This window comes from Corythoichthys intestinalis, chromosome 4, assembly GCF_030265065.1.
Source record: "Corythoichthys intestinalis isolate RoL2023-P3 chromosome 4, ASM3026506v1, whole genome shotgun sequence".
Classification (NCBI taxonomy): Eukaryota; Metazoa; Chordata; class Actinopteri; order Syngnathiformes; family Syngnathidae; genus Corythoichthys; species Corythoichthys intestinalis.
Window position 1 is genome coordinate 58,486,407 of NC_080398.1, and position 21,900 is coordinate 58,508,306.

The 21,900-nt window shown below is 38.7% G+C and overlaps 1 protein-coding gene across 4 annotated transcripts in view; it reads left to right on the forward strand.

Annotated features, from left to right (window-relative positions):
• The window catches only part of adcy3a (adenylate cyclase 3a), a 111,614-nt gene extending 91,998 nt beyond the window's left edge, over positions 1-19,616 (forward strand). For 3 of the 4 annotated variants that reach the window (XM_057833450.1, XM_057833452.1, XM_057833453.1), the window contains 9 exons: positions 889-1,005; positions 1,138-1,397; positions 7,781-7,862; positions 9,669-9,827; positions 9,902-10,048; positions 10,807-10,920; positions 10,994-11,123; positions 13,341-13,465; positions 17,780-19,616. In XM_057833450.1, the coding sequence (XP_057689433.1) occupies positions 889-1,005; positions 1,138-1,397; positions 7,781-7,862; positions 9,669-9,827; positions 9,902-10,048; positions 10,807-10,920; positions 10,994-11,123; positions 13,341-13,465; positions 17,780-17,959 (1,314 nt within the window). In that variant the 3' untranslated portion in view covers positions 17,960-19,616. The remainder of the gene's footprint in view (positions 1-888; positions 1,006-1,137; positions 1,398-7,780; positions 7,863-9,668; positions 9,828-9,901; positions 10,049-10,806; positions 10,921-10,993; positions 11,124-13,340; positions 13,466-17,779) is intronic. The other variant, XM_057833451.1, reaches the window with a different exon arrangement.
• Positions 19,617-21,900: the final 2,284 nt, after the last annotated feature.

A 21,900-nucleotide genomic window follows, 5' to 3' on the forward strand; every position in this document is an offset into this window, starting at 1 on the left:
GGAAAACACAGACAAGGCTGAAAAAGCGGTTTCTGTTCTTGCACCCCTCTTTAAACATCACCCATCCCATTCTCCATACAGACCGATGCCTCGAAAAAAAAATGAGCAGGAGGATATTTCCCCTTGCTGTCCAGTACAGTCCAGAGTCTGGGGTCACCAACAAAATGCTGGACTTCATGGAGAATGCAGACGAGTCAGCTGCTGGAAGTTAGCTTTCCTGGAACATTCCCTTGAGAAATTTGGCTTGTCAATGGGTCAATTGACCGGATTCAGTGCCTACAACACAAACGTTAATTGCGATGTTCTCAACTTCGTTTTCACTAACCTGCAGAAGAAAACAAAACAGTCTCCTGCAAGGAAACTGCCATGCCCACATAGTGCACAATACAGTTTTCTCATCTAAAAATAGATACATTTCTATGCATTTTAGGAGTTTTGGGGATGCCCCTTTTTTTTCGCCCGTAAGGCTTTGAGCCCCAGGGGGCGTCCCTTATTTCTATTTCTGAAAGGTGAAAACCCTAGATATGTCGTTTTTGAATTTGAAAAAAAAAATGCTTTTATTATCTAATTAATTCACATGTGAAACTTGTGGTTTTCGGTACCATTAGTAAGGTTAAGAACCACTGGTTTAGTGGCTTTGATGGTCCTTTAACTAAGATGAACCCATCTCACACAGAATTACAGGAAACCTTTCACACAATTGCATGATACAGACCCATTGTATAGATAGGCACTATACAATGGACTGAGTTTGAGTTTCATGTCAGACATCAAGCCCTGACAATAAAGCTTAAGAAACATTTGGCATTGTAAATGGAAGGAACAAAAAAATGCATGGAGATGCAAAATAGTAACAATTTGTTGTCTTCTGTGTCGTTATTTTTTAAGGTTTTTCCAAAGAAACTTGTCAGTTTCTCCACTTGGATTGACCACACTCGCTGGGCTCGTAACACCTGGGCCATGGCAGCCATCTTCATACTTACCATGGCTGACATCGTTGATATGGTAAGATTTGCACTCCATTACTAAAAAATACTGCTGTAAAGCTGTATCATGAGTTGCACTTTGGTGATAAAGTGCACCAACCTTTTATGTTAATAGTCACTGATCTCCCTCTCATTATTCCCCAACTTGTAGCTGAGCTGTCTGCCTCAAGGTCTTGACATGGCATCATCTTCCTCCACCTGGTCTAGCCCTGAAGGTTGTCTGAACAACCCAAAATATTATAGCTACATTGCTGTTCTGGCACTTATGGCCACCACCATGCTGGTTCAAGTTAGTCACATGGTCAAGCTCACACTGATGCTGCTTATCACAGTGGCAACTGGTGTTGTTAACATATACAGTTGGAGGGACATCTATGATCGCTATGATATGGCCCGCTTTCAAGATTACAGGTGAGAGAAAAATTGATGCATATCGTGGCACTAAAGATTTTTTTACATTGCATTTTTATAACCCAGGAGGCCATTTTGCAGTTTGCATGACGATTTGCGTTGAAGTGCTTAGAATGTAATTTCTCAAGTCATTTTAGGTCGTCCTTTTCTTTGTCTTTGTGCAATATCCCAACTCTCATTAATACAGTGCTATAAAGAAGTTTCTGAGCCTTTTGGAATTTCTCACATTTCTGCATAAAATCACCATCAAATGTGATCTGATCTGTGTCAAAATCACACAGATGAAAAAAACAGTGTCAGCTGTAAGTAAAACCACCCGAACATTTATAGGATTTCATATTTTAATGAGGATAGTATGCAAACAATGACAGAAGGGGAAAAAATAAGTAAGTGAACGTTCACATTTAACATTTTGAGCCCTTGTTTTCCTGCAAAACATCCTGATAATCTTTTGAATTAATTATTCCATTAATGATTGCAAGGTGTCCAGGTCCTGAGGCAGCAAAACAGCCCCAAATCATGATGCTCCCTCCATCATGTTTTACGGTCGGGATGAGGTGTTAATGTTGGTGAACTTTTACATTTTTTGTCCACACATGACGTTGTGTTTTACTCCCAAACAATTCAACTATGCTTTCATCAATCCACAAAATATTTTGCCAAAACTTCTGTGGAGTGAGTGTCAAAGTGCCTTTTTGAAAACATTAAATGAGCAACAATGTTTTTTTTAGACAGCAGTGGCTTCCTCCGTGGAGTCCTCCTATGAACACCATTCTTGGCCATAGTTTTACATAAATACAGAGATATTGGATTGTGCCAGTGATTTCTGTAAGTCTTTAGCAGACACTTTAGGGTTCTTTTTTTTACCTGAGTATTCTGAGCCAAACTCTTGGCATCATCTTTGGTGGATGGCCACTCCTTGGGAGAGAAGCAACAGTGCCAAATTTTCTCCATTTGTGAAGAAAGACTTTTAGAGATGTTTTTGTATCCTTTCCCAGCTTTATACAAATAAACAATCCTTGATCGCAGGTCGTCAGACAGCTCTTTTGACCGTGCCATGATGCTCATAAGACAATACTTCTCATCAAGACAATTCTTACCAAGTGTGTGTTTTATAGTGGGCAGGGCAGCTTTAAACCACTCATCAGTGATTGAGAACACACCTGACTTAAATTGTTTGTTAAAAATTGATTTCAAATTCTCTTTAAGTCTCCTTAGGCAGAGGGTTCACTTACTTATTTTTCCCCCTTCTGTCATTGTTTTCATACTAGTCTTATTAAGATATGAAAACCTATAAATGTTTGGGTGGTTTTAGTTAAAGCAGAAGCTGTTTTTTTCATATGTGTGATTTTGACAAAGATCAGATCACTTTTGATGGTGATTTTACACAGAAATGTGAGAAATTCCAAAAGGTTAATACTTTTTCCATACAACTGTACATAGCTGATTGGATGCAATTTGAATATTCAAATTTTAAATTTCAATTCTCTGCTCTGATTGGCTGTTGGTGGTAAAAATCATGGTCATTGCCATATGTGTGGTTGCAGAGATGTATGTTACAATCGTTCTTTAATGACACCAAACTTTGCTATTTCTCAATGGCGTATCGCAAGCAACACGTCACTTCCGCTCATTAATTTTCATGACATTAGCTACTGTTGCTAAGTAGGGACAAGCCACCGGTTGTCCCTAATAGGAAATGAATGGAAATCGTGTACGAAGGAGATGTTTACAGAGCTAAAACTACCAATTCTCTCCGAAAATGATGTGCCTGATGCCAAATTCACTGGCAAAGATGTGGAAGAACATAAAAATGTTCAGTTAAAGAGATGGTTTGAGTGTCGAAGGCTGAAAAAGACTAAAAAAAAACGAGCCGACCTAAGCATAGCCTTAGCTTTTTTATCGATGCGACTGACAATGACATTCTCCTGTTTCAACAAGCTATCCTTTACCATCAGCCCTGTCTTTCTTATATATCCTCTGGTTGTCCTACGTCTCTTACCGTTCTTTGGGGTAATTTAGTTAGCCTTGTGTAGCGATCGCAAATGCTACTCAGTGACAGCCAACGAACACTTTTCATTTTTTCATTGATAACAAATCTTAATTCTATAATTTATTTACACTTCCCCCTTACTAAAGTTGTTTATATATATATAACAGAAACGGTAACAGTGGCATTCAGATACCATTGTAATTCTTTTCAGGTCATTCTTTGTCAGACAGAAGCAGTACGGCACAACGTTACGCAAAAAAAAAAAAAGTTAAAAATATAAAAATGGCTTACCTCTTTGTCCTCTGAAAGACCATGCCAACCCGACAAAATGTTTATTGCATATGAAATGTGAATGGATTCACCGAGCTGGTGTTAAAAGACCGCGCAAGTTGATTTGGTCTTCACATTTTTTCCTCCCGAGTTTTTGGTTTCCGGAAACGTATGAAGAAAACATCCTTCATGTGTCTAGAGTCATTTCTACAAGTTCCAAAAAAGCAATGCGTGATCGCCATGTTCGGTTTTGAAAGATTACCGGCGAAAAGTAGCACAAATTACGTTGTTTCTATGCGAGGGCAGGTCTATAATGTCCCACTTCAGCTTTACTTCCGCTTTACGATGCGACGTCACGGTCTAAAAATAGCATGCGTGCGGTATGCCATTACATAAAAAAAAAAAAAAAAAAAAAAAGAATTTGCAGTCATTTGACAGTCTTGCTTCAGCGGGGTTCTGCCGACATACGTGTGGTGAACCGTATTTCAGTCATGTATCTTTCGGTTGGACTTCCTGGTCCCAAAATGCTTAAAAATTCCTAAAATTAAACATTCACTCACTTGACACCAACACACTCTCTCACACGGTGCGTCAAGACTGGAATTTATCATCGTATTGCAGACGTTGTGGGAGAAAAAAAAACAAAAATCAAATGTCGATTGAGAACCAGGCGAAGAGGCAGAATTCTGGCGGTGAGCAAGCCAAGCAACGTGCTTCTTGGGAGTGGGTGGCGTTTGTGGAAAGATAAAAGTCAATGAAGAATCACGCGAGGAGGAAGACTTATGGTGTTAAGTAAGCCTGTCGCTATATGCAATAAGTCAATTTATCGCGCGGTAAATATATATGAGGTTGTAATTTTCCCGGTTGTGATATATCATTTGTTCATGCGTGTGTTTGCGTGTGCTGCGTCCACTCGGCATTCTTGTGTTTTGATTGCATGTGAGACTCCAGTTCGTTTCACAGATGTTTATTGGTCATCAACAAATAGTAGGATTAAATTTGAGACGTACATAATGAATAAACACATATAGACCCTACCCACCGACGTCACAAAATCACGTGCTCGCTGTATGGTTCCGCCCACTTGTCCGTCATTTTGTGTCTGTATTATCAATGGTCTCAATTGATCGAGCAATTTATAATGCATTTCATGGAAGACCCGGTGCTTTCGGTTGCCGTAAACTCACTTGATGCATTGCATAAAAGGCGTTATGTGGAAAAGCTTCAGTTTATCCATTCGCCAGATCCATATTTGATGCCTAAATCGATGTTTTTCGACCCGCTGTCTCCGCCGTATTTGCCTGACATCTGCTAGCTACCCTGAACTGTACAACTATCTTGTCCACACAAAATCAGCCTATTCTCACGAAAGTTTGAAAAACTTTAAGAGCTTGGAGGCTTATAAATACTTCGTTGCTGGTTGGGTGAAACAGGTCCTCGTCCACGAAAATTCGGCAGGAATCTATCTTGTGCTTGGAAAGGTGAGTTACGAAATTTTCAATTCAAAATCTTTTGTTATTGCTAACATCCACTGTCAAGTCTAATGTATTTCATGTCGTTTGTCAATGGAGTTAGGGCTTTTAATGTTTATATGGTTTAGCGATAGCACTCTTACTACATACATATGTGTATGTTGTCGGCGATTAGCCTAGCAATGATCTTAATTGTGGTTGTCAGCCCAAAACCCTCTAAATATATATTAAATGCATCTTACCAGATATAAAATGACTACTACATAATCTGTGGTAATCGTTTGGAGCCCAGTTTTCTCGTCGAATTGCAGCAGCCATCTCGCTCTCTTCTCTCCGGGTCTCTCGGAATCCGGTAGAACCTCAAGTCTCTCCGTCTTCTCCGTCTATCTTCTCTGTTATTGCAACCGACCGCCACACACGCCTTCACCATTTTGATTATTAATGTTAACGAGCAGAAAAACACGTCGTAAATAGGAGGAATGTACGTAGCCGTAACAGGGAAACATGATGTGTTGACGGACAATTGGGCGGCACCAGTCAGGAGGAAGGAGTTGTGACGTCACGTGGGTAGGGTCTATACTGTATATTCAACATTGTAAAACGTTAGCATTGCTACATTGAGGCTAATGGAAAAAGAGACAATGTACTAATCACTTTAGACTGCTATCAAACATTGGCAGTCTTCTCCAAAATGCAAACTTGCTGTTAAAACGTGACCGTTCAAACGTGAAAACTCGCTGGTTTACAGCATTTGCAGATGATGCGAAAAAAAGAAAAAATCTATTACTGAAACCACATACACAAGGAAAATTGAAGGCAAGTGGACGTTTTTACATTTTTTTCCTGAGTGTAAAGTTTACAGTTAGCGCCTCAGCGAACATACTTCCAGTGAACATTTCAAAATAAAAGCACATCATGTTCAACATGTAAATAAAGAATTCTGGAGTTAATCTCGCATACTTCACATTCTACACTAAGAATAGCTTCAAAATGATACCAATTATGAAAAATCGGATTGGCAATGAATAATTTGGCTTCAAATTTGCTGACATGTGCACTTTGTAGGACAATATGACAGTCATTCTGGATCAAATAAACACCTAAGATGGGCTGTAATTGGCAGACAACAAAAATTGTGTTGGGTTTCTCACATACTACTTACAACGTACCCGACTTACGTGATTTCGACTACGACGCCGAAGACTCCTCCGCCATTCTGTCTCCAGTCCTTTTAAAAATTTTTTTTTTTTTTTTAAGTCGTGCAAAGTGTACATAGTTCTTGCCATGTCAGGATCCCCTCCGCCCTCAGCAGCGTTGCCGCCGTCGTGCAGTTCCTGACGGTGTCAGGTCGCATTTCCTTGTTCTCATACTGCTGCTGCTCCGCCTGGCGCGGTGTCTTGTGAGTCCCAATGCAGTTTTTTTAGTTCGGACAACGGGCTTGCGTTAAGAGAGGGGATGTTGGTGACCTGAGCAGCCATGATATCCTCCTTCTCTCGCCTCCCTACTCTTTCCACAGCACCCTTTTCTCTCAGCAAGACGAGTCACTCGCTTGTAAAGCCCATTTTTAAAGCCCGAATAGTCATTGAATATAAAGGCAATTAACACAACGCAGCTCACAGTATCTTATTTTTTACTTAATGTTATTAATATGACGTATAGTACATGTTTTGGGACAGTTATTTTAAGGTTCAGGGGTATCTTGGGGTACTTAAAGGGTTAATTCTGACTTGCGCTGAAATTCTGGTTACATCGCCAGCCTAGGAACGGAACTTGGTCGTAACCCGAGGACTATCTGTATTTCATATTCTGCACTTAGCTTGCTTTGAAATGACTCGTTATGCATTTTGTGTGTATGGGTGTGTGTTTTAAAAATTAATATTATTCTTAATTTAGGTTGTGTTATTTAAGAAAAACAATGTATTGCATTTGAATGGATGATTCATCAGGATGTGTTGTTACTACAATTAGTGGTTGATTGGTAAAAAAAAAAAAAAAAATTCACCTACTAAAATTGGTCAAGCAAGCTGAGTAAAGTGCCTCTTTGATGGCTAAACAGAGAACACTGGTGGTGGGTGGAAGTTGCGTGAAATAAAGTTGATCAAGAACCAGGCGAGGAGGCCTCTTAGCCAGCTAGATGTCGAACAGCTGCGGGGGGTGGAGGTCACCGGAAAATAAGTGACAAAGACAAGAACTCGTCATCTGACAAAAGCTTTGTACTAAACCACAGCAAATGCACAAATGTAGATTTGAATCCTGCATTTTTTACATGCTGTATGCTTGGTGCAGCTAAGTAAAAAACCAGGTTGCCACAACTTCAGTGCTAAACACTCGGTATTAGTGGGATGTGGAAGAAGAAGACTGCAAGTTCTTTCATCATAAGGCATGGTCTGACGTCACACCGTGACCAATTTCAAAACCTACCGTTTGCAGAACGAATTCATTTACAAACACGATTGCATTAATTAAAAGAAAATACAAGAATACACAAATAACATAATTCAACCAAAGCACGCTCCCACTTTGTTGAATCTTATGCTTGAAACATATTGGAAAATGACTTCTTTAGTCTTGATGATTCTCATCGAAATATATTTTGTAACGGATTGTGTCACTTTGAATATTTGGATATCATTGTTTCTTCTTCACAGGTCAAATCTAGTGCCCTCTAAGTTGACAATGACAGTTATGATCTTCATAATGATGGTCAGCTTTTATTATTTCTCCCGACATGTAAGTTAACATTACTTACTTTAACTGCTTAGGAATGCATGGAATTTAATTTTTTTTCTCAAACCCACCCACTACAAATCTATAAAATACATAGAAAGAAAAGCTAACATTAAAGCTCGCCGGGCAGGACAAATGTCCTCAAGTGCCTCAGGTGTCTTTGAGAGGATTTGCCCTGACCTTTCAATGCATACTTTTTGTTATTCCAAATATGAATAGGCAAGCCCCTTAATTAACCCATGAATTGGCTCACAAGAAGGTGGAATTTTACTAGGCAGCTGTGTTACTGTATGTTTTGTGTTATGTTAATGACCTCGCGTGAGAGAAGATGAAAGCTGTACTCTTATCCAAACAAAGTCAGAAAGGATTAAAAAAAAAAAAAACAATTATGGAAATGAATACATCAAGTAAAATGAACAAATATATGGGAACAGCTCACAGGGAAAATAAATGTTATCAATAAATCAGCAGTTATCATCAAATTCACTGTTGATTTCTCTAGTTACTGTGCTAAAGGTACAATTCAGGTATGAAAAAAGAGACCTATTCTATTATTTGTTTATTCATAGACTTCATAACCTATTGACATGACATGGGAAACGGGGCCGATTCGTAAGGGGCCTATTTTGAAAAACTTCAAATTCAAATATTTACAAAACCAAAGCTGCTACTGACCTAAAACCAAAACAGCCTTATATGATTTTCCATGTGCAGCAGCATCAAAAAATTAAAAGTTGTTCCCTTATAAAATCACGATTATTTTTTTTTTCTATATACAGTATATAAGTATTACACAACTTAAAATGGCTATAAAAGTCTTGCAGCCGACTGGTGTAACAGGAGCTTTTTTGGCAAAAAATATTTTGAATAAATGCTTAAATCCCCAAATTCTTTCTAGATATGGACGTAAAACAGTCTTGATTCATGGTCAAAAGCAAAGAAACCATGCAGTTAGCGTTTATTTTACGTATATTGATGAAGTACAATGCTACTATGTTCGAGAATGAGGCTAGCGGCCGCCTGGCGTAAAAGGAGCTTTTCTGGTGAAAATTATTGTGAATAAATGCTTAAATCCCCAAATTCTTCATAGATATGAACGTAAAACAGTCCCGATTCTTGGTTAAAAGCAAAGAAACCGTGCAGTTCGTGTTTATTTTACGTATATTGACAAAGTACAATGCTACTATGTTAGCGAATGAGGCTAGCGGCCGCCTAGCGTAAAAGGAGCTTTTCTGGCGAAAATTCTTGTGAATAAATGCTTAAATCCCTGAATTCTCTATAGATATGGACGTAAAACAGTGTCGATTCTTGGTTAAAAGTAAACTATGAGGCAAGTCAGTTATGAAAACTAGCTGCCTCCATGTGTAAATAAAGAAGAAAATTCCTGCGAATAAATGCTTCAATCACACATGCGTGGTACGAATAATATAATATTTACCTTGAATCCTTGAACAAATCACTCCTGAGATAATCTTTCCTGTTTGTATGCGATACAGCTTTTGTAGTTCTTCAACAGTAAATCCGACATGAGCGTGTGCCTTCTTCGGCTATTACTAAATGAAGCCCGGCCTCCTCTGATAAGGCGTCGTGCAAAGAATGATGAAGTGACACGTCAATAGTATTGATGTCTATGGTTTATTATTTTTCAAGAATGTGGGGTTGACTGCACTGGAAAAAAAACTGTCAGTGAATGAGTTTAATAACGGCTTTACTAATTTCATGGGATTTGTGGCTGTAGTGTTACTTAAGAATTGTAAAGTGGATGTTGTTCAGTCAAAGCTTGTGATGAATGACTATTAATACCTGTAGGTGGAGAAACTTGCTCGTACCCTATTCCTGTGGAAGCTTGAGGTTCATGAGCAGAAGGAGAAGGTATATGAGATGAGGCGATGGAATGAAGCATTGGTGACCAACATGCTGCCCGAACATGTTGCTCGACACTTTCTAGGCTCCAAGAAAAGAGATGAGGTGAGGGCGTTACATCAGTAGAATACTGTACTGGTCTGTGATTCACCTTCACTTTGCTTGTATACAATACATAGGAGTTGTACAGCCAGTCATACGATGAGATTGGAGTCATGTTTGCCTCCATCCCAAACTTCTCTGACTTCTACACAGAGGAGAGCATCAATAATGGAGGCATCGAATGCTTACGCTTCCTGAACGAGATCATCTCAGACTTTGACAGTGTGAGTTGGTTTACCATGTGTGGCCTGTCACATTGACCCATTTTTGGCTCGTATTTCTATGACAACCCTACACTCATTAAGAAGCATTAAAAGTCATTTAATAGATTTTGTCAAAATTCAGGCCTTAAAAAGCATTATGTAAAAATTATATAAATTCTTGGCTTTCTCTTGGGGTGACAGCCATGCACACCAATTTGATGTAGAGTGCGGCGTATGGTCTGAGCACCAACAGGCTGACCCCCCACCTCTTCAGTCTCTGCAGCAATGCTGACATCACTCCTGTAACGACTAACATGACATCTTGGAGGGAAAATGACAAGCAGTACTCAATTTGGACATTTAGGGATGTATTTTTTTTTCAAAGGGTTGTACTCACTTTTGTTGCCGGGGGTTTGGATATTAATGGCTATATTTTGAGTTATTTTGAGGGGAAAATAAATTAACTCTTTTATATAAGCTGCACACAGACTACTTTTCATTGTGTCAAAGTGTCATTTTGTCAGTGTTGTCCCATGAAAAGATATACTTAAATATCTGCAGAAATGCGAGGGGTGTACTCACTTTTGTGATACAATGTAGTCTTTATAAATTTCTCTTAAATTCCCTAATCATATAAGTTGGAAATCATGCGTTTATTTATGGCCATGGTATTTCAAAAAGGAAAATAAATTGTTCGGGTCATACGATTCAGTTAAATGATGTTGGACCAGAAGTAACAGATGCTTGATGGGGTTAATCATGACTTATATCTCTTACAGTTGCTAGATGAGCCTCAATTTCGCTGCATCACGAAAATCAAGACCATTGGAAGCACCTACATGGCAGCATCAGGTGTTACTCCTGATGTTAACAATGGGTACAACTGCATGAAGGTCAGTATGATCACCTAATAGTATAAAACCGATCACATGGCCACAAATAACACTCATACTCAATGTCGTTCAGCAGAAGGAGGAGCAGTCGGACAAAGAGCGCTGGCAGCACCTAGCAGACTTGGCGGACTTTGCGCTAGCCATGAAGGTTACGCTAATGAACATAAACTACCAGTCATTTAATAACTTCATGCTGCGAATCGGTACGTCTTTACAATTTACCTTGTTTCACATGTAGTTCGTAGTGTTGATTAAGCCGGTCACGGTGACACGATATTATCGTGACACACCTTCAAGTCGAGTTAAAACCAAATATTCCCCAAGACGGGCTGATACGGCGACAATAAGCTTGAAAGAACGCAGTGAGAACGCAGCTCGCAGCAGATACCTTGAGAAACATCAGACATCTCCATCCAAAAGAGCGCAGTCCTAGGAACAGTAAAGATACTACGCAGGACACTCAAGCTCCCAGGCCTCTGGTAGAGGACCCGAGCTTGAGATGAACAACCACCCACCCTACCAGGGGGAGATGGGGGGGAGAGAAGAGTTTTTTGAATAAATTTACTGTATCCAGTACAGTATCCCATGAGTAACCACCCACCCACCACCCGTTTGTGCTCCTCATTGTCACCTGTGCACCCCACAGTCAGTCATAATCCAACTGATTCCATGGGCAAGACTATAGAGCTTTCAAAAGACACCAGAGAAAAAAATTGTTGAGCTCCACAAAACTAAAAAAGGCTATGGAACAATTGGAAAACAGCTTGGTGAGAATAAATCAACAGTTGCAGCAATTTTTAGAAAATGGAAAAAGCTGAACATGACTGGTAATCAACCTTGGACTGAGGCTCCATATAAAATCTCTCCTCGTGGGGCATCACTCATGATGAGAAAAGTAAAATCATGCATTGCTCAGAAGGTTCCCCTGTTGAAGCCAGTAGATGTGAGGGCCCGTCTGAAGTTTTGCCATGGACCATCTGAATGATGCACAAGGGTCATGGGAGAAAGTCATGTGTTCAGATGAGACCAAAGTAGAAGGAGGAAAAAGAAGGATGAGATCAATCCAGAGCACACCATCCCTACTGTGAAGTATGGAGGTGGAAATCTCATGCTTTGTGGCTGCTTTTCGGCAAAGGGGACAGGACAACTGTACTGTATAAAGCAGAGGATGGATGGTGAAATTTGTCGTGAGCTTTTGAGCCACAACCTCCTTCCCTCATTCAGAGACTTGAAGATGAGTCGTGGCTGGATCTTCCAACATGACAATGATCTGGCGCACACAGTCAAGCTGACCAAGGAGGAACTGCGTAAAAAGCTTATCAAGGTTCTGGAGTGGCCTAGCCAGTCCAGACCTCAAACCAATCTAAAATCTTTGGATGGAGCTGAAACTTGGTGTTTCTCAACGACAGCTCCGAAACCTGACAGATCTAGAGAAGATTTGTGTGGAGGAATGGGCCAAAATCCCTGTTTCCATATTTGAAAATCTGGTGAAGAACTACTTAAAGCGTCTGACCTCTGTAATTGCAAAGAAAGGCTTCTGCACTAAATATTAGCACTGATTTTCTCAGGGATATAAATACTTATGAACCCCAGTAAATTAGAAATAAATGATAAATAAATTTTTTTTTTTTTTTTTTTAAGATTATAGCTCTATGAGTGGAAATGCATCTATGATTGAAATTTCACCCCTCTACCTATTTTCTAAGTGGGTGAACTTGCAAAATCACAAGGGGTGCAAATACTTCTGCTCCTCACTGTATATACTGTATACAGAGTGTCCTAAAAAAATGGATGCACTCTTGAGCAGTTCGTAACCAAATTGTCTTTGGATGTTTTGTGGATTAAACCAATTGAATCAATGATGGCAGCAGCGACACTAAACTTTGAAGAAAGAAAATTTATTCACAAATGATACTGGAAGTATGAAAATGCAGTTCAAGTGTGAACATGTCAAGTTATTAGCTGTAAAGGGTGTATACATGGATATATGGTATACAATGAACATATCAACTGTTTTCTCATTAGTTATTTACAAAGCTGCAATTCAAAGAAATTTCTACTTGATCATTGTTAGGAACTCCAATAATCCATACATGAAAAGAAATCCCATTTTAATCCATAAATAATGATTATATGGAATGAAATGCAGTAACACGGGGTAAAAGTATTGAACATACTAATTGAGACTCGTACTATACAATACTATTGTCTTCAAATTTGGAATATCTTTTGGTGAACCCTTTTCTTTAGTTCTTTTCACAAATGTTCAACAGATTGAAATTTAGAGATTTAATGGGCCATTCCAACAGATGAATTTTTTAAAACCATTTCAGAGTTAACTTTGCCATGTGCTTTGGATCGTTGTCCTGTTGTATGTAGCAATAACCTTACGTCTCTCTTCTTTCTAAACTCTCCAACAGGTCTGAATAAAGGAGGAGTTTTAGCAGGAGTGATTGGTGCACGCAAACCTCACTATGACATCTGGGGAAACACAGTGAATGTTGCCAGTCGTATGGAGTCTACAGGGGTGATGGGAAACATTCAGGTATAGCAACAGTCATTACTGCAGTCTCTAATTGAATTTGTTGAGGTCACAGATTATTACACATTACTGAATTTAGCTTTGAGGGGATTTTTGCGGCTGTATACAACCATGTTTTAAGAAAACCTCTGTTCCTGACCAAGTCTTGAGAGATTGTTTAGCAACAACTAGGGCTGCAGCTATCGATTATTTAGGTAATTGATTAATCTATCAGTTAGTTAGTTAGTTCGGATAATCGAGTAATCGGATTAGGAACATTTAATGCGTTGCAGAATACATTTTAGTATATGTGAAACAAAGACTTGCTAAGATTGCACTTCTGAAAGAGCATTAAATGCAAATACAAAATAAAATTCCTGAATGTTTTTTCAAACTATGCAGAATCGCACTTTCATTTCACAAGAGCAATAAATGCATTTAAAAATAAATTAAAAAACCAGAGTTTAGCCTCAAATGATATAGAAAAATAAATAAATGAGGATCTATGGACAACAAAAGAACAATTGACTAACTTGCATAGCAAAAGCCTGCTAACTGAAATGCTATAAAATGCTAACCTTTTTTTTTTTTTTTTTTTTTTTACAATGCTGTTCACAAATCATTCAAACACATATTCCCACGAAAAACTGCTGAATATACCTCTAAACTAAACTACAAATACATAAACAATCATATTAGCTCAAACAAAAATTTACAACCTTATGTTGGTCTTATCAGGGAGCAGCTGGATCCAGCCATGTTACATGAGTTATTCATAGACTTCATTTTGACGGGACATTAGGCGTGGGGCCGATTATTGGGGGCCTATCTCGGTCAAAGCTGACCGAGTGGAAACCCATTTCTGTCATTGATTTATTCAAAATGTTTCAAAATGCATGCGTGGTACAAAAACTATAATAATTACCTTGAATCCTCGAACAAATCACTCCAGAGAGAATCCTTCCTATCTGTATGCGGTATAGCGTTTGTACTTTTTCAACCTAAATCCGCCATTAGATAGCTGCGTGCGTGTGTTTGAGAATAACTTCTCTTGATGTGGGCAGGCCCCCTACTTGAAGGGGTGGCGCAGTGTAAGACGGATGTGACCCGTCAACCTAATTATGAAGTCTATGACTTATGTCATATTGACTGTTGCCACAAGAGGACAGTGTATCCACCCAAATCAATAAAACTAAATGCAAACACTTTCCCAAAACAAATCATTTAAACGCCACTCTAATTAGACAAATCCTCGAAGCAGCAAAATTTCATTCTAAGCTTTTTTCTAATCGAATTACTCGAGTTAGTCGATTAATCGTTGCAGCACTAGCAACACGTTTATTTCAGCTTTATTGTACTCATCCTTTCCTGCCATCTAAGAAGACTCCATCAATGAATGAATAATTCTTTAATTACCATCCAGCCAGGTTGGCGGAGTTTGTTGAATTAAATTAAATCAGAGCTGGCTAACACCATCTGTGTAGTAAAGTGCACAATAATAGCAGTATTATCTTGGGAATTTTTTTCATCAACTGAAAGTCAGATTTGAGAACACGAATTATGCAGCAATTATACGTGGGGGCCCTTGATTTAAAAAAAAAAAAAAAACTGTCCTAGGACACTATGAACTTCAAACAGTGGAAAAGATTCACCGCTCATTTTTTTTTTTGTCCCAAAAAAAAGTTCTTGATAAAAACCTGTCCTAGGACGCTGTGAACTCCATAAAGTGGAAACTATTCACCTCTCAGATTTTTTTGTCCAAAAAAAAAAGTTTTTTTTCTTCTACCACCTACCTGCGTAATAAGTACACAAACTCATTTTCATGAGATGAACTAATGAATATATTAACAGTTGCATTCAGTTCTTCAATACTTGACTCTTTTGTTATGATTAACTATATATTACAGTATATATTGGTCCTTCTCAAAATTTAGCATATTGTGATAAAGTTCATTATTTTCTGTAATGTACTGATAAACATTAGACTTTCATTTGTTTTAGATTCATTGCACAAAACTGAAGAAGTTCAAGCCTTTTATCTTTTTAATATTGATGATTTTGGCAAAAAAGTCAAGAAAAACCAAACATCCCTATCTAAAAAAATTTGCATATAATGAAAAGGTACTCTAAAGAAGCTACTAACCTAATCAACAAATTAACTCAAAACCACTGCGAAAGATTCCTGAGGCTTTTAAAAACTCCCAGCCTGGTTCATTACTCAAAACCGCAATCATGGGCAAGACTGCCGACCTGACTGCTGTCCAGAAGGCCATCATTGACACCCTCAAGCAAGAGGCTAAGACACAGAAAGAAATTTCTGAGCGAATAGGCTGTTCCCAGAGTGCTGTGTCAAGGCACCTCAGTGGGAAGTCTGCGGGAAGGAAAAAGTGTGGCAGGAAACGCTGCCCAACCAGAAGAGATGACCACACCCTGAGAAAGATTGTGACGAAGGGCCGATTCCAGATCTCGGGGGACCTGCAGAAACAGTGGACCGAGTCTGGAGTAGAAACATCCAGAGCCACGGTGCACAGGCGTGTGCTGGAAATGGGCTACAGGTGCCGCATTCCCCAGGTCAAGCCACTTTGAACCTGAAACAGAGGCAGAACACGTGTGCAATGTATTGAAGAGTAAAAAATCGAGGCAAAGATACTCGGAGTCGACGTTTGCTTTTGACAGGTTATTATAATACGCTTGAATAAAAAGAAGATGACAAAAACACATTCTCTATACTGTGCCTTGGCATACGTAGGTTTGCGTCTCAACTGACCAACTATCATAATATTAAGGGTGTAACGGTACATGTATTTGTATTGAACCGTTTCGGTACATGGTGCTCGGTTCGGAACGGAGGCGTACCGAACGAGTTTCATACGTAATGTAACCCTAACTTTTCGAGGCTGTGAGTCGATCAGGTTACAGTTTGTTTGTGTAGATTATATTTACTCCGTCTTCTCTACTATAATGAGGACCAACACGGTAGTACAGTATAACCCAGAAACGTCAACGGCGTGACAACGCGGCCGCCGCGAGAGCACAGTGAAACGCGGCCGTTAAAGTCAATCAGCCAATGCACACCAGCCGCATTGCAGCCGCGTGTTAGACGCGTCCCAGAAGCGGCTCAACGCGACGCACGCGAAAAGAACGGCAGAGTTTGTTATTTGAAGCGAGATGCGACCCTCCTGCGTCAATACTACTACCGGTAGCTAGGATCGGGCAGACCGGAAGTCACACGTGTAAAAATACGGTGGATCTGGTCAATCGTAACCCATTTTTTGAGTTCATCAGATCTCTTGAGTGGTAGATTGGGGCACAGTTGACTTGTCTTTGTTGATTTACTGCCGTCTTCTCTGCTATAATAACACAGTCCCGTGTTCAATACAAAACCCTCCTACCACAACAAAACAAGTAGGAACTAATATTCACATAGGAACTAAAGTTATACAACATAAAATATACAATATAAATGAATACTGCATCACATTTGTAAAATATAAGCACATAATAAAATAAATAATAGCCCATTTAAATAAAATAAATTGAAATGAGCCAAAACACCTGTAATTAAATAACAAGAATAATACACAGATCCTGCTTACACAATTAAATTTATTAATTTCTGTGTGGCACTTTAACTTGAGAAAATCCACCAATAAAGCTTTTGAAAACCGTTCATTGAGGCATTTCATTTGTAAAATACATGTTAAAATCTTTGTCATTGGGATTGCTTTTCTCTTTAGCACAGGACCTCTTTTTTCTTTTTTCTTTCTGAAAGAAAGCTGACCAATACGCTGTGTCTGAGAGGCAAATTGTTGTTGGATTATCTTTAAATAGCCGCTACTTTTTGAGCAGAATTCTAGCTTTGTATAGGCTAATGTTCCTATTGTTGAAAGCACAAAGGTGTGTAATAAACAACTAGCACATTTATATTTTGCATTTTGTTTTCTTACTGTACCGAAAATGAACCGAACCGTGACCTCAAAACCGAGGTACATACCGACCCGAAATTTTTGTGTACTTTTACACCCCTACATAATATTACAGCCAAGATACCAAAAGACTGACTTGAGCCAACTGCTCAAGTGTGAGCTAACACTGCTCATCCAATCTGATGCCGATTGGCAAATTCTGTAAAAATAAATGCAAGACACTACCCATGTCATCATTGTCAAGAAAAATTGAGGATGGCTTCTATAATGTATTGCGTAATAGGAATTAGTATAAAAAGCCTTTTTATCATTATGATATCATAATGGAAAGCTTTAGAAATTAAGTTCAAAACTTGAAAACCTAAGGGTGTGAAGTACCTAAATCTGAATAACTACTCTGTGTTTCTCCCAGGTGGTGGAGGATTGCTATAAAATTCTCAAAGAGTACGGCTTCCGCTTTGTGAGGAGGGGGCCTATCTTTGTCAAAGGAAAAGGGGAGCTCCTCACGTATTTTCTGAAGGGTAGGGACAAACAAGGTTCCTTTCTGAACGGATCATCTGTCACGCTTCCACATCAAGTTGTGGATAGTTGAACCCAAATGTGAGCATACTGTTCTAAAAGCCAATGTTTGCTCGATTCCAAGAAGTCATGAAAACAACTTTGAATGAGAAGTCATTTGCCTTGAAACCATGAAATGCCCTCACACCCAAGACACTGCCTACAAGTCTCTCCGGAATTACATTTTTTTCCCAGCCTTGACATCTCCAGTTATTTACCAAGGACATGCTTTAACAGTCATCTGTGTCAACAGGCCGAACATTGCTGAAGATGTCTTAACTTCCATGATAAACTGATTCCCTCTTTTATGCCATTAGAGAATGTATTTCTAATTCAGTGTCTTGGTCAACTAGAATTGTTTGTTATAGGAAGACATACTGTACTCCATAATAGGAATTCTGGATATACGTCTTTGTAAAAATTAATATTATATATAACTATCAGAGGTGGGTAGTAACGCGTAACGTTTACTTTTAGTACCTTTTTGGAGAAAAATGTACTTCTAAGAGTAGATTTATCATTCCGTAATGTTTACGAAGAATAAACACTACTCTTACTCCGCTACTTTGGGCTACACTACAGTACAGTCGTTACATTTTTCCTCTTTATTCTAAATATTCAATTAGACTTTATTTTTGCCAGCACAGTGGCTCTACCAGTTTCCCCAATGAGACATCGCAACTGTAATCGCATGACTAATCAGTAGTAGCAATACAGTCACAGGACCAGTCTTACAGTTGGAAGTCCTATGAACACACCGGCTTATTCAATCACATTCTGTCTTTAAAGGGCAGTAAAAAATACAATTTTTCACATAGAGTGCCTCCAAAAACATGACTCGAAAGCGCGGATTTCAACCTCTCTGCCAGTTTTTATTTTGCACCATTAGACCACGGAAAACTGGACTTGTTTTACTTTCATGGTAGGAAAACTATTTTCTCCACTAGAGGGCACTCATGCTCTTTGGACGGGTGATGTTTCATTTCTGTAGATTTTTCCAGTCGACTATTTTTGTGTATTTGTTTAGCCTAATAACAGTTCATATACAGTGGTACCTCTACTTAAGACATTAATTGGTTCTGGAAGTAGTCTCCTAACCTGAAAATTTTGTAAATAGAGATACGTTTTACACATAGGCGTAATTTGACTTTTGTGGCAGGGTTGGCAAAACGTGTTGATGACCCCGAAACGCGGTGTCAACAATAAAATTAACCTACAAGCTATATGCTCACTCACACCCTTAAATATGGTGCTGCGGTTGTGGCTCTGTTGCACAATTAGCGTCTTTAGTGGACAAACTGAAAATCCGCTCACCATTTTGGCGGTGCTGTCCGGCAATTCATGGTCCACATCTCCAATTCTTGGTTCTCGCTCAATAGTTGTTCTCGCTTTTAAAAGCTTGGGTTAGAAAAAAAAAATACATAATCCATCCTGTTTCTTCTGTCTTCAGGTGGTTTTGGCTAAGCAAAGCAAAATACCATCTCTAAAGTGCCAATCAGATGATCTGTACGAAAATTAATTTTGACCCATTTAAAAAAAAAAAAAAAAAGTTTTGTCTATTTCATTAATTTTTGTTGTTTGTTTTGTTGCTTAACAACCTTTATAGACAACATTTTACCGGCAAAGTCTTAATCTTAAATTCATGTATTGGGAAGTCAATTACATGCAATGGCAATTATGGCCACCTGGTGGTCGGGGGGGGGGGGGGGGGGTGGTATTCTAATCTTCGCGTATGGTTTTACATGTAAATGCCCTAATTGATCCGTTACCAGCACTACTGACATGCCACATTCAATAATTGGCTTAAAACCGGAATAAAACCAGAGACAAACACATTTGAATCATTCCATAAACATAACCAAACCTCCAATACCTGTAATGAGGTAGAAAATAAAACAAAATGTAAAGAAATAAAAAATATATCTTACCTTTCCAATGAGGCAATGTCCTCTTTCGCGAGATCGATGGTGCCTATCGCCTCTCTCACTGTTCGTGACACAAAAACGCGCGGAGACCGATGTTCTAATGTGCTACTAATGTAATAAACCATCTGTCGGCTTAAAAAAAAAACTAAGACAAAAACACAAGGAGCCTTGTACTCATTTGGCTCAGATGTCGACCCACTATAGCAACAATAACACCATCGCGCCTGTGCAGGTCATCATACTGCGACACCCAATTTGAAACGTCATCAACAATAGATCAGCGGGATCTTATGGTGCAACATTTAAAAGCAGAAAGCAGGAAGAACATATGTATCTTTTACAGTATTTGACAGTATTTGTGCCTCTCGTAACCTGAAATTTCTTTCTTAACAAGATGCAACATTTTCCCGTTTAAACTTGTCCTAACTTGAAAATAACATTTTTGTAAAGACTTTCATAAGTAGAGGTACCACCTTCCGTGAAGTTGGCCCCCCATCAGACGCAAATTTATATACAGTATATATATATATATAAAACAATTATTGTCATTTGTTTGTGCTCGGCTTGTGCTTGTTTGTACTGAAAAAAACTGTGCTGTTATTGAGATATTCTTTTATATTTTATTTTATTTTTTATTTCTTTTTTTTTTTTGAAATATTGACATATTAATTTTGAGCGATGACGTCACAGAACCCCTCATTTATTGCCAAATGGACCCGTAATGGTGCCATTGTTTTATGCTTTTGTGCTAGTGCATAGACTTCATAATGTTATTGACGGGACACAGGGCGCGGCGCTCATTAATAGGGGGCCTATCTCCGTAAAAGCTGACCGAGTGGAAACATAGACCAAGGGCTTTTTATGTTGAAAATTCTTGTGAATAAATGCTTAAATCCCTGAATTCTTCATAGTTATGGACGTAAAACAGTTTCAATTCTTGGTTAAAAGCACACAAAAAAAGAGCAGTCAGCATTTATTTTACATAAATATGTCGAATGTGCTGCTAGTCTTTAAGTCATAGTGGTGCCGCCTTGTCACCACAAAGAGCTTTTTACGTTGAAATTCTTGTGAATAAATGCTTAAATCCCTGAATTCTTTATAGATATGGACGTAAAACCGTCTCGATTCTTGGTTAAAAGCAAAAAAAAACTGGGCAGTTAGCATTTATTTCACGTAAATATTTTGAATGTGATGCTAGTCTGTTAGTCAATGTGGCGGCCCCCTGAGTACAACAATGAGCTTTTTGGGTTGAAAATTCTTGGGAATAAATGCTTAAATCCCTGAATTCTTTATAGATATGGATGTAAAACAGTCTTGATTCTTGGTTAAAAGCAAAAAAAAATCACGCAAGTAGCGTTCATTTTACGTAAATATTGCAAACTATGAGGCTAGTCAGTAAGGAAATTAGCGGCCGCCAGATGTAAACAAAGAGCTTTTTCTATCGAAAATTCTTGTGAATAAATGCTTAAATCCTTAAATTCTTAATAGATATGAACGTAAAACAGTCTCAAGTCTTGGTTTAAAGCAAAAAACCGGGCAGTTAGCAGTTATTTTACGTAAATATAAGTATAAGTATAAGTAAGTAAGGATAACGCCAATAGTCTAGCGGCTAATTTCTCCCTTTGATTTATTCAAAACGGTTCAAAATGCATGCATGGTATGAAAAATGTAATAATTACCTCGAATCTTCGAACAAATCTCTCCTGAGACAATCCTTCCTGTATGTATGCTGCACAGCTTTCGTACTTTTTCAACCTAAATCCGGCGTTAGATCCCTACGTGCATGTGTTTGAGAATAACTCTTCTTGATGTGGGCAAGCCCCCTACTTGAAGGCGTGGCGGAGTGTATGTCGGGTGTGTCCCGTCAATATAATTCTGAAATCTATGGCTAGTGCTTGGGACTGCCCTCTCTTACTGAAAGAGTTGGTACGCTCCGTCAGCTGAGACGGAGGCGCTGCGATTAACGTCATCACTCAAAATGAATATCTCAATGTCTATAAAATGAGAGCAATACAAACCAAACTTTTTACAGCACTAGCGAACACAAAGG